The sequence below is a fragment of the Artemia franciscana genome, chromosome 9 (assembly GCF_032884065.1).
Source record: "Artemia franciscana chromosome 9, ASM3288406v1, whole genome shotgun sequence".
NCBI lineage: Eukaryota > Metazoa > Arthropoda > Branchiopoda > Anostraca > Artemiidae > Artemia > Artemia franciscana.
In genome coordinates this window covers 39770000-39783905 of record NC_088871.1, presented here as the reverse complement: position 1 = coordinate 39783905, position 13906 = coordinate 39770000, and the positions used below count along the sequence as shown (strand labels likewise).

General features: G+C 34.9%; 1 protein-coding gene across 1 annotated transcript in view; it reads right to left on the bottom strand.

The window, feature by feature from the left end:
- The window catches only part of LOC136030822 (orexin/Hypocretin receptor type 1-like), a 165864-nt gene that overhangs the window by 51508 nt on the left and 100450 nt on the right, over positions 1-13906 (bottom strand). Inside the window, exon 3 of the mRNA XM_065709867.1 lies at positions 471-559. Coding sequence (XP_065565939.1) covers positions 471-559 — 89 coding nt within the window. The remainder of the gene's footprint in view (positions 1-470; positions 560-13906) is intronic.

The window sequence follows — 13906 nt, the reverse complement described above, 5'->3', positions numbered from 1 at the left end:
TTCTAATGCAATCAGGCCAAGTAACCCACATCTATTATCCTCTAAAACGTTCGTTTGATCTGTATGGGTATGCTTTTCAGTCATTACTTGAAATAATCAAAATCAAGCTCAAGTTCAATTAAGTGATGCTCAACTTGTTTTACTCAACTCCCCTGTTTTACTTTTTTCATCGGATTTTCTTCATTCCATTGCAATAAAATGAGGAAGTAAACTTAAATATTTTTTTTCGTTTTTATTGACAAGCCAACTATTAATAATACGTACCTCTCCAAGAGTTTTGGGAATGTGGTCATGGTTGCCATCATGGTCATTTCCTAAGGTGCTACAATTGCCTAAATGTGTGTGCTACACCGCGATTTTCGGTGCTACATTAAAATGTTTTACTATAATAGCGCTAAAATAGCACTTTTAGGCTACAGGAGGCAACTCTGAATGTGGTATATTAGCACAGGCAAAAAAATTGCATTTACCTGGCGAAATCTCATTGGCTGGCTTATTGCCCAGAATCGGTCTATGCTCATAACAAGAATGGAGAAGACGCTCACACTGACAGAGACACCTAAAATCAGAACTATAAATTTCAACAATATAAGGGGTTAGGTTCCTTTTTTAAACACACATGGGATGAGTAGTCACTTCTTAGAAAATCCTATTTTTAATATTTGAATAAAATCCTATAGCCAACCAAATAGAAGGAACAGGAAAATGAATAATGAAAATGAATTATATTCCCATTAGTACAACAGCCGCTAATATCTGCCGAATTTTCGTATCACCAAAACTGTAAAACCAATTAAAATACTTTTCACTTCAATACTACGTGACAAATAGTTTAGCAACTACTCCTGGATACGAACCAAAAGCTAAAAATTCTGAAGATACTTTTATTAGTTATCGAAATGCTCGGAGAGTAATTAAACAAAATATAGTTTATTTGAGGAAAGGAAAAAACAGCTGAGTGTCCCTTAAAGGCTACAATCAATGATATTTATCCCCCTTGTCCCCCCCCCCAGCAACACCAGTGGGAAAATTGGATGGGTTCTTCTACACAGTTAGGGAAACATCTATACTGTTAGATAGCTTTAAATTCAACTATAATCTGACATCATTTTGTTTCTATTAAAACAGTTGCGTCCGTCTCTCTCTCTCCCTCTCTCTCTCTCTCTCTCTCTCTCTCTCTCTCTCTTTACTTCGGGCAATTAAACCTTAATTCTAGAGAATTTTTTCGCAGATATAAAAAGCTAGTGGTGAATCAGAGCTTTGACATTTTAAAAAGAAGCATTTTGCATCGCGTGCGAACTTCATATTATATTATTTGATCTTATCTTTAGAGGGAAGCCATTGGCAAATAGACAAGAAGTTGGAGAAAGGAGGATAGACTGTAGTAATGGAAGATGACAGTCAGTGGACAAACAGAACAACAAATATTTACTTTCTGACCCCAGTAACTGATTTTCGCTTTTTATAAATCTCAGAAGTCTGTAGGTAGAAGAGAAAAGAGTTTTTTAAAAGCACTAAAGTGTATAGAAAGAAATTCATTCGGCTCAATGACTCTTTGAGGGAAAAATATGGCGACAGTGGAAGACATTTCCAATATTGTCCTTACCGTTGCTGTGAAATAATCTGTCCAAAAGAAAATGAACACTTTCTGGAAACGATGGATGAAAATCAAATAATATCCAGTATATTAAAGGTCACAAGATCAGATATGTTCGTGTCTGTCTGGAATCCAAAAGTTTGAGAACCTATTAACAATATTAATGACTCACCTTTTCATTCGTTTTTTTTACTAACATAAGAGAAAATAGCTTTGAAAAAATAAGAAATGCTACAAAATATTGAATAGCTCACTTGCAGATTTTGGGTCGGTATGATCATTCAGATAATGCACGAGGGCCTAAACCAAGGTATGATAAGCTCCTTCTGGAGTTATTTGGCTGTTTTACATTTGTTTTTTCATAGGCATATATTTTTGGGGTGATACCAAGCACGGGGATACCATAGGGAATTAATGGTAGACACACCACTTGCCTGGGTAGGGAATTTAAAGTGCCGAAACCCTATAGGCAATTGTTTATTCTCCTGATGAGCTCTTGTGTTGGGTGTTCACCTCTGAATTATTTGTCTTTTTTTTGTTTTTAATATTTGGTATAAAACGACTTATACTTACTTACGACACGACTGCCTGTCCATGGATTATTCCTTATGGTTGATTGTGTATGGCTATGCTTTTTGACCTATGTAATTGGATGGATGAGTAGGGTTAAGGCCTCATTCAAGTACTGATCTATATTAATTACTAAAGTAGGAAAACAGTCTTCCTTTCTCCTTCTTTCTTTCTTCTTTTTTTTATGCTGCTTGTTTATTTATGTGTTTGTGCTGTTGCATTGGTGATTTCTTTTTTCATTATATCTTTTGTGTGAAAACTTATCAGACGAATTATCGTGCCAACTTTCAAGTGAAAAAAAAAATCAAATATGTTTCCTGATGGCTTGTGCGGATCTAGTTAGAAGAAGTGTATAAATATGATTTCTCAATTTGGCTTAAAAGAGAAATGCTTACAGTTCAATCGCTTGGATTTTAACATTTTCGTATTAATACGAATTACATTAAAGTTACTTCTGAACATACAAAGAAACATTACCCTCAAGAATGATGTTGTCGTTTTTCAACAAACAGTGATTTTGCTGACCCCCCCCCCCCAAACTAGAATTCTATTTGCATCATACTGAGAACAAACTATATTATTTAATACAGTTTTAATTTTGCGTGTGCTATATTATTGTAAAATTTAGCACTGCTCAAACTTCCAAGAACTACTTTATTAAATCAGTATATTCGTAACTACCAGTTTAGTATTGTAATTCGCGATGCGTTTTCGTCGACGGTATTTTCTTTTAAATCCCCATCGAATATGTAAAAATAGTAAAAGAGCCGGCTTTACCAGCTTTTGGTCATTTTCCTCCACCCGCTGGAGCCTTCGGCCCACGGCATTACAAAATAAAAAGTCAAGCAAAACTCCCGTGATTTTTTTAGTCCATATATTTCAGTTCAGTTTTGTGAATGATGAAGACGAAATATCGAAGGTTTCTTCCTTTTAAAACCTTTGATTCGACTTGATTTGGGTTGGTCTTTGGCAAGTTGTATGTGCTGTTTTACGTTGGGTGTCACGTGCATATCTCTTAGCTGTACAGCCACTCAGCAAAAATATATATTAAAGTTTCTGCGCAGAAGGAAAAAACGATACGAGTAATATTTCAAGCTATAGATATGCATTGTATTTCCAGGAAAACACTAATTTTTGTGTTTGCTAAATGTGGCTGTTTTCTAAGCACTGAATTTCTAAGTACTATTGTTAGTACTTGAAATATAAATATTGGATTTTGTCTCTCATCTTTCTTATCTTGATAGATTAAACAAAATCATTTAAAAAAAGAACGAACCTTTTAATAGAAAGAATAAATGATAGCTAATTTAAATTGCATAAAGGCGTGAAAATTTTGAATATTATGGGGTACTACATAAAACGTGCCAGAGAGTACAAGAAACTGATAAGAGATTTTATCTCGAAAAGAAATATCAGCGACGCCATCAAACGTCTGGCAATATTTTTCCTTTTCTTGTCTTATCCTAAACTCTTGTATACTTGTCTGTTCAGGTTCTTTAAATGTAGAAGAGGGTAAAGAAAGCAGTAACAAGTAGATATCCATTCGCATCATTTCTTTACACTAATTTACATGAGTTACATTATCTTAGGCCTGCAAGGGAGGGGAAGACCTAAATTAACAAGTCTGAGCTTCTGCCTATTTTTAAGAAGCAATAAAAGGAATTTTTGACTCGACATCTTAGATTTTGACATGGAAAAGGTCATCAATGACCTTTCAGTTCGCATTCAGCAGTCAATGGATAAACTTGTCTGACTGCTTTTGCCCGGATACAACGGTTGATATGCCATGTTGTAGACTTATGTGAATAATAGCGTGATAATTGCTTAAATTAATTGTTACAATATAATCTTGGATATAAAGGAGTGAGTTCTACGTTCGAGCTAGTTCCTGAGGAATCCTGATGTGGTGTTAGCCGTGCCCTTTTAACGGCTTATGCAAATTGCACGCTGTAAACTAGCGTGGGTAAAAAATAAGTTTTTGTAAAGGTAGGTGACATATTATTTTGATAAAGTCAGGATGGGAAAGAAAGCCAGACCCAAACGCAACCGGACAGAAGCTGAGCTATCGGATCCGGTTATGAATTCTACTAGTAATTCGGATACGAGTGTTAATGCGGACTGCCAGAAAACGAATGCAGAGAATATCATTAAAATTTTGGAAATGGTCCAATCTATAAATGTGAACATGGAAACCCTAATGCAGAGTGTATTTGAAATTCAGAACGATTTGGGTACAGTTAAAAGTCGTGTTATGGTGCTTGAAAATAAAAGTAATGCAACGGACAATGAAATTGCAACAGTGAAGTCGGAATTTCTAACTCTACAAAGTATTGTAAAAGCCCAGTCACAGCTGATTAAGAAATGCAATGAGGAAATGAATGTGGTTGTGTCCCAGTCTCTTGTTGATGAAAATCGGGACAAGTTGCATAATTTGTTGTTTTGGGGCCTTAATGATGTACCCTTGAATGCTGGTTTGTCACTCCCACCTGACAAGTTGCCACCATTCACTGTGGTTCACTGTTCCAAGAATTTTGTTAAAATTAGGGTGGACAGTGTCCAGGTACGTTTTTTGATTCTAAGTAATGCAAAAAAATTAAAAGGGAAAGAGTTCGGTGTTTATAAGTCTGTTTTTATTAGTGATGATGTCTCACCGCGTGTGCGGGTTTTGCGGAAAGAATTACTTGGGCTACGTAAGCGTTTGGCGGATAAAGGTGTGGAATGCTGGGTACCTCCTACCCTACCACCCAGCATCTCTGTTAAAAAGGACAACCGTGTTATTAAAGTGCCTTGGTACAATGCTAAGAGTTTGTTGGATTCTTAATTTTTTTTAATTTTTCTTTTTTGCAGTTGTTAGAATTAGTGAGTGTTTATTTGTTATTGAAAAGAATAATTAAAAAAAATAATAACAAAATTTAATAAAAAAAATAAAACTTACTATTTTGTCGCAATAATTATGGTTGTGTGATTGTAGGAATTAGTAGCCGTTGTATTTGGTAACTTGTACATGGATTCGTTACGGGTTAACGAAATACGGCCTGTTTCTTTTTGTGTTTGTTTTTTTCTAAGATGGAAAGTGTCATTCTTTTGTTGTTTCTTATATTCTATTTTGTTCTTGTTTAGTTCTTTTTCTTTTCTTTTTTGTTTTGTTGTGGAGATGAGGCCAAATTACTTTGTTGTAAAACTGTATAAATATGGTTGATGATGATTGTGGCACCCCGGGCAACAGCCGTCTTAAAATTTTGGAAGCTTCATTTGTGGATTTTGATAGTATGTTTACGGAGCAGCTCCATCGGAATTATGATATTGGGATTGCTGGTCAATATGTTTCTTGTGATTCAAAGTACTTATTTAAGGATGGTTTGAGGTCCGTGAATGGTGGTGGTGATTCTGAAGATCTCAGAGTTTTCCATCTTAACTGCCAGGGTTTGAACTCATCTTTTAATTTTATAAGCGAGATATGTGAACTTTCCATTTTTCAGGTTATTGGTCTCACAGAAACATGGCTAAATGAGCATAACTCTGCTCTCTTGGATATTCCAGGGTATACATTTTATCATAGGAATCGTCAATTTCGTCAACATGGAGGTATTGGAGCTTATATACGGAGCGATATCGAGGTTTTGGTAAGAAGTGATCTAGTGCTGTTTCACGAGATGTTATTTGAGCCACTTATCCTTCAGCTCAGGCTTAAGCCAAAAGATGTTTATGTTGTTGCACTATATAGACCACCATCTGGGTCTATACCGGCCTTTTTTGATATTTTGGAGGAACAGTTGGATAAACTACCTATTGGTTCGCACCCATTCTTCATGCTTGGGGACTTTAATATTGACCTTAATGATATGAATTCGAATACTCCTATAGATTTCCTACAGCTTTGCATGTCATATAGTTTATTTCCCACTATCAATATTTGTACGCGTGTTACCACTTTAACGGCAAAGCTACTTGATAATATTCTTTCTAATTCTAAATTTTCAGATCCAGGGGTTATTGTTACTGATGTTTCTGACCATTTTGGGATTTCGGCAAGTTTTAAAGTTTGTTTTCTGAGGCTGCAAGGTTCTAGACTAAAAATGAGTATGTTACCTGTGCTCAACCAGGGTAACTTAGAAAAGTTTAAACAAGAGATTTCTAATGTTGATTGGAATAATAAAGTTGAAAATCTAGATGATATATGTAGATGATAAGATGATAAGTTTTCAAAGATTTTATGATACATTGATCTCTATTTTGAGTAAAACTTGTGTAGTGAATCGGACAAGGTCAAGGAAAAAGATGCCCAAAAAGCCGTGGGTGTCACCTAGTCTTCTGCGTTGCATAAATAAGAAAGACCAGTTATATAGGGATTCAATAAGGAATGAAAATGATCCAGTTTGCACAAGAATTTATAAAAATTATAGAAATGCTCTTAATAAACTTTTGAGAAATGCGAAGAAAAAATATTTTGAGTGTAAATTTAAAGACGCTAGTGGTAACCCAGCTAAAACTTGGAAAATTATTAAAAGTGTTATATCTTCAACATATCCGGTTCTGCCTGACGAAGTTACTACAAGTGATGGGTTAAAATCGAATGAGCCTGCTGTAATCTGTAATGCCCTTTCGGAACATTTTGCAACTGTTGGGGCTCGATTTTCTCGTACTACAGCAGCTTCTGATAATGATCCTCCGCTTGAGACTTTTATGGGTACTTCTGTCGATGTATCAATGTGTCTAAGGCCTGTCACTCATGATGAAGTTCGTAAAATTATCTTTGAGATGAAAAGTTCTTCGGCTGGGAGTGATTCCATTAACCTTCTTGTTTTAAAAGCCGTGTTTCCAAGCATTTCACATATATTAACGTCCCTTATTAATGCTTGCTTTAAGCAAGGGAAGTTCCCCAATTGTCTTAAAATTGCAAGAATAACTGCTGTGTTTAAGGGTGGTAATAAAAATGATCTGGGGAATTATAGACCAATTTCATTATTACCTGTTGTTTCACGGGTTTTAGAAAAATGTATTAATATTAGAATTTATGAGCATTTAGAGCGTCATAAACTTCTACATACCAATCAATTTGGTTTCAGGAAGGGCAGAACAACAGAAATGGCGATTTCATTTATTACTACCATAATTAATGATGCTCTTGATAAAAAGCTTAGGGTAGCTGGTGTTTTTTTGGACTTAATTAAGGCGTTTGACACTGTTGACCATCGAATATTATTAAAAAAAATGTGAATTTTATGGATTAAGGGGTGCTACATTGAGTTTGCTGTGGAGTTATCTTCAAAATAGACAGCAGTATGTCAATTTACAAGGATTTTTGTCTAGTAAAAATGTTGTTAATTGGGGGGTTCCCCAAGGATCCGTACTGGGTCCGACTCTGTTTTTAATTTTTATTAATGATCTACCGCATGTTGTGAAAGCTCTGCCCAGAATTGACGACTTTGTTGACAATGGTACGAGTAAGACCCAGCTTACTATGCCCTTATTTGCTGATGATACAACCTTGGTGTGTGTTGCCCCTACAGAAGAACTGCTCATGTCAACGATAAATGCAGCAATGAGCAGGATATGTACATGGCTTAAAATAAACCACCTTGACCTGAATATAGATAAGTCAAATTTTGTTATTTTCTCTCGATCTCCGAATTTTTACCCTTGGTTTACGGAAATAATTTCGGAGCGGGGAATTATTAAACGAACAAGATTCACCAAATACCTCGGAATCAATGTTGATGAAACCCTATCATTTAAAGATCATGTGAAGTCAGTTTCGAAAATATTGTCACGTAACTTAGGTATGATGCGCAAATTAAAACATATTTTCCCCCCAAATGTTCTACGATTGTTATATTTTTCCCTGATTCACCCTTACATTTTGTATTGCTCGTCGATTTGGCTTGGTACTTTCCCTTCGATAGTTCGTCCAATCCGTGTGGTCCAGAATAATGCTATCCGAGTTTTTTGTGGTGTTGGGAATCAGGAGTCTTTGAGGTCTATGTATAGAGATTTAAATATAATGCCTGCAGCTGGATTACGTGATTTTTATACGTTGATTTTTATATATAGGTATTACAGAGGTAGCCTTCCTGATTGTTTTAGAGGAATATTTTGTGAGAGGTCTGATGTTCACCACCACATTACTCGGATACGAGGTAATACTGAAGTTCCTCGATTAGTTTCAAGTAGGTCTTCTTTTTCACTTATTTACAGAGCTTCAAAACTTTGGAATAAACTGAGTATAGATATCAAGGAAATAGGTAGCCTTGACCAGTTTAAGTCTGATTTACGTGTGGAGTTGCTCGGTAGGTATGCTTTTGAAACTGATTAACTAATATAAATTTTACATAGCTTATTCATTTGTAATATTTATGTATTTTTTTTTTATTTTTTTTGCTGTTGTCTTGGGGTCACGCAAGGGAGTGTATTGTTTATGTTTTTTTGTTTTTTGTTGATCTCGGTATATGGTCTCATTCTCCATAACTTCTTATTCTCCATATTGTCTCTTTTTTTTCTTTGAATTTAGCACAGCCTCGCAAGCTTCGCTTATGTTGTGCTATTGATTAAGAAATGTTTTTTTCTAATAAATTGTTCTACTACTAAAAAAAAAAAAAAAAAAAAAAATGCCTACCGTACCTTTGTTAAGAAAACAAAGGTTCGGCGGTACGTATTTCATGCTGACAAGTCAAAGTAAAACGAACCAAAAAAATCAAAAAGATACAGTTGACGATTGGTTTTTCAATTTTGATATGGACAAGGTCATCAATACCTACTATACCTTTGAAAATAAAAAACATGGACTAGATAAATCGTTGGAAGAAAAAGAAGCTCTTTTTCCACCACCTGGAAAATTGAAAGAAACAAAGGTTCGGTAATATGTCTTTCGTAATGACCAAAGACAAGCCGGGGCAACAGACGAAGTTTCCGTGAAACCACCTGAACAATTAAAAGAAACAATGTTTTGCAATATGTCTTCCTCAATGATAAAAGACAAGCAGAGGCAAAAGTTTAAATTCCAGTAAAAAAAAGTAATTTTACAAAGGCACTAGATCTAATTTAAGGTCTGTTTAGACGTCATGACATCAAGAAAAGGCTCAAATTGTCTGCATTTAGAAGACAAGCGACAGGGAGAATCCATATATAAAAGACTGCCACGTGCCGAGTGCCAGGGCCCAACGACGACTCCCGGTGATATAATAGCGAACTAGGTGGAAACTCAAAGGAGGAAAACGGGTTGAATCAACTGATAGAACTCTGGGTTTTTTTCAAGGGGTGGAAAGTAGATCAAATTTGTACGAAGAATGCCACATAACCCCTTTTAAGTTACTACAGACTGTTTTTCAATGCTATATGTTTCCAACGTGTCGGTTGCTTCATTTGATGATATTGATATACACTACGATTGTACATTTTATTTCTATCTTGAAAAGTTAGACGCTAAAAAGTTAGACCCATCGTGAGAAGTTAGTTCCATCTGGAATTAGCTCCATCTTTCATTCTATCTAGATTGAAAAATTCCAGAAATATTACGCTCTCATCATAATTGAAATTCCCTCTGTTTAGTTTTGGGACAAATTGTCCAGGGCTAAAACTTTAAATTAGCATGTGTTAGAAAAAAAAAGTCATTAGGTAGGTAATGGGGTATCAAAGTATTAAGCATTGTCCCAGGGCGTTCTTAAGGTCTTGGATTTTTTTTAATATTTGATGGAAATATTAGAGTGAACGTCAGTTCTTTTCCCTGAAGACATCGTAATTCCTTTTTTCCCCAGTTTATAAGATTTTGTTAGAATGAGTGATTGAGTATAATTCTGTTGTATCTTATTCGAAAGATTTAGGGGTTGGTAGCTCTACTCTTATTTGGGGTTATTTCATTCAATTTTAAGTTTATTTTAATTATACCTTTCAATTTCTCTTCGTTTTGGGTTCCATCTACTCATTCATAGTAGTTTCCGTTGTGTTTATATTTGATTAAATTATGTCTTTTAATTTTTGCTTGTTTTGAGCTTCCTCTATTCGTTTTAAGCAATTTTAGTTTGTTTCAAGTATGAAATATTACGTAAATAACCAAAAAAAAACTCCATAAAAGAAGTTTTTCAAAGTATATAAATAGCTACATTAAACCAAAAATGAGCAGAAATAAGGTCAAATAATTTTCCAAGAACAAAACTACCACAAATCACCATCAATAAATAAATGAAACCCAAAACCAACAGAATTCACAGTATCAAACTCAAACGAGTAGAAACTAAGATGATTAGGGCTGACGCCCCATGCTTTCTATATATATATATATATATATATATATATATATATATATATATATATATATATATATATATTTATATATATATATATATATATATATATATATATATATATTATGTTTGTGTGTATATAATAGCGAACTAGGTGACAACTCAAAGGAGGAAAACGGGTTGAATCAATTGATAGAACTCTGGTTTTTTTTCAAGGGATGGAAAGTAGATCTAATTTGTACGAAGAATGTCACATAACCCCTTTTAAGTTACTGTAGACTATTTTTCAATGCTATATGTTTTCAACGTGGCGGTTGCTTGAGTTGATGATATTGGTATACACTGCGATTGTAGATTGTATTTCTATCTTGAAAAGTTAGACGCTAAAAAGTTAGACCCGTCGTGAGAAGCTAATTCCATCTGGAATTAGCTCCATCTTTCATTCTATCTAGATTGAAACATTCCAGAAATCTTATGCTCTCGTCATAATTGAAATTCCCTCAGTTTAGTTTTGGGACAAATTGTCCAGGGCTAAAAAAAAAATTGTCCCGAGGCGTTCTTAAGGTCTTGGATTTTTTTTAATATTTGATGGAAATATTAGAGTGAACGTCAGTTCTTTTCTCTGAAGACATCGTAATTCCCTTTTTCCCCAGTTTGTAAGATTCTGTTGGAATGAGTAATTGAGTATAATTCTGTTGTATCTTATTTGAAAGATTCAGGGGTTGGTAGCTCTACTCTTATTATCTACTCTTATTATCTATATTGGGGTCATTTGATTCAATTTCAAGTTTATTTTAATTATAACTTTCAATTTCTCATCGTTTTGGGTTTCATCTACTCATTCATAGTAGTGTCCGTTGTGTTTATATTTGATTAAATTATGTCTTAGTTTTTGCTCGTTTTGAACTTCCTCTATTCGTTCTAAGCAATTTTAGTTTGTTTCAAGTTTGAAATATTACGTAAATAACCAAAAAAAAATCTCCATAAAAGAAGTTTTTCAAAATAAATAAATAGCTACATTAAACCAAAAATGAGCAGAAATAAGGTCAAATAATTTTCCAAGTACAAAACTACCGCAAATCACCATCAATAAATAAATGAAACCCAAAACCAATAGAATTCACAGTATCAAACTCAAACGAGTAGAAACTAAGATGATTAGGGCTGACGTTCCATGCTTTCTATATATATATATATATATATATATATATATATATATATATATATATATATATATATATCTTACACCCTATTCAATTCCCTATTCCCGTCTGAATATCATAAAGCTGTTTTTATTTAGTCCAATATTAGCGGTAATAATAGCAGTAGTAGTAGTACAAGTAGCAGCAAAAGTGGTGATAATACTTTTAGTCCTGATAGTTTCAGATGGTGAACACAAAACTCAACCGCCATTAACTCAATCACCTTAGATTCAACTACCAAACACCTTATCCACCATCAAATCGACCACCAAAGAACTCAACCACCCTGAACTCAATTACCTCTTGACTCAACTACCTTAAATTCGGCTACCAAACAACTCAACCACCATCAACTCAAGCACAGCATAGGTCAACGACCACATAAGTCAATCACCATCCAATCAACCACAACATACCTCAGATGTTGATCAATTCAGATATGTTGATCAATCACCAAACGCTGGTGGGCATTCATACCCCGGTGACTCGGATTGGTTTGAGGAATTCTCAAATAAGTCCAACATTAAACAAGCATCAGCCACTTCCTCTGTGTCAACCAGAAGCAATTTAGAGGAACAGCTTCAAACAAGAAATGAGGAAGTACTTGTTAGAATGCCTGCAAAGATAGCCTTAGAAGAGTCAATTCATTGAGAAACACAAAAAAAAACGATTATAATCTTTGAGAATCCCGTTCGATGGCTGTTAAACTCCTCGGTATGAATAAATATCTTGTCCTTTATGGTTCCAGACACAATACTCCTAAAGGAATTTTGGCTTTGGGTCATAGAGACTATGTTGCAGCATCTTGAGGGATCAGAAGTATTTTTTAAGTGATGGAAAATTCCCGGTTGTACCCCGGCTTTTTTTCCAGCTATATACAATACATGCAAAGGTCGCTGCTTCATATCCACAATGCATTTATTTTGTTTTACCCGATCAAACAGTTCGTGGTAACCAACTGTAAGTAAGGAGTGACCCGGCTCAATAGCAGCCAAAACTCTGAAAAAAAGGAATTTTGAAAAAAAGGAATTCTGAAAAAAAAAAAGGAATTCTGAAAAAAAGGAATAGACACATCAAAAGAATTGGATTTTTGTGCTGAGCTTAAATATATAATTTTCATCAAGTTTCGTCTTACCCGTCAAAAGTTAAGAGCCTGAGAAAATTTCCCTTATTTTTGAAAAAAGGAGAAACAGCCCCTAAAAGTAGTATACTCCTAATAAAAATCACACCATCAGATTGAGCATATCTGTGAATTGCACAGTAGGAGTTTCAAGCTTCTAATTGCAAAAATGTGGACTTTTGTAGTTTTGCCAGAAGAAAGATCACGTATGCGTGTTTATTTGTTGTTTTCTTTTCCCAGGGATGATCATATTGACCCAATGGTTCTTGAATATCATGAGAGGGCTCATTTGAACGGAAATTAAAAGTTCTAGTGCGCTTTTTTAAGTGACCAAAATAATTGGACGGCAACTAGGCCCCTTCTCATGCTCATTTTTTCCCAAAGTTACCAGATCTAAATTTTGAGATGGCCATTTTGTTCAACACAGACGACAAATCTAATAACTATGTCTTCGAAGACGACTTAATCCCCCACAGTCCCTGGGGGAAGGGCTGCAAGTTTTGAACTTGGCCCATTATTTACATATAGTATTGGTTATAGGGAAGTATACAGACGTTTTCACGGGCGATTTTTTCTAGTGGGGGTGTCGGGGGAGGGGGTTATGCTGGAGGATCTTTCCATGAGGGAATTTTTCACGGATGAAGAGAATTTTCCACAAATGGGGCGCCTGATTTTCCAGCATTATTTGAAAAATGATAGAAAATTAAATACAAAAACAAGTTTTTTCAACTGACAGTGAGGAGTAAAATTAAAACTTAAAACGAACAGAAATTATTACCCATATGAAGGGGTTCGCCCCCTCATCAATACCTCGTCCTTTACGCTAAATTTTTTCTTAGTACTTTCAAAAGAAAAATTTATTCTAATTAAACGGTCTTTACGATTCAGGGGTAATTCTTAAAGAACTGAAAGAGCGAGATAGTTGATTTAAGAGGTGGTTAAGTTCAGGTTGAGTTATTTGGTGATCGAGTTGATGGTGGTTGAGTTGTTTGGTTGTTGAAGTTAAGTTAGTTGTGTTATTAGGTAGTTGAATTCAAGGTGTTTGAGCTGTTTAGTGGTCGAATTATGGTGGTTGAGTTGATGCTGGCTGAGATATGTGGGGACCATCTCAGATTAACGCCCTAAGCCGTTTCTGGAATGTTGCTAATACATCCATTTAATAACCTATATGTACACAGTG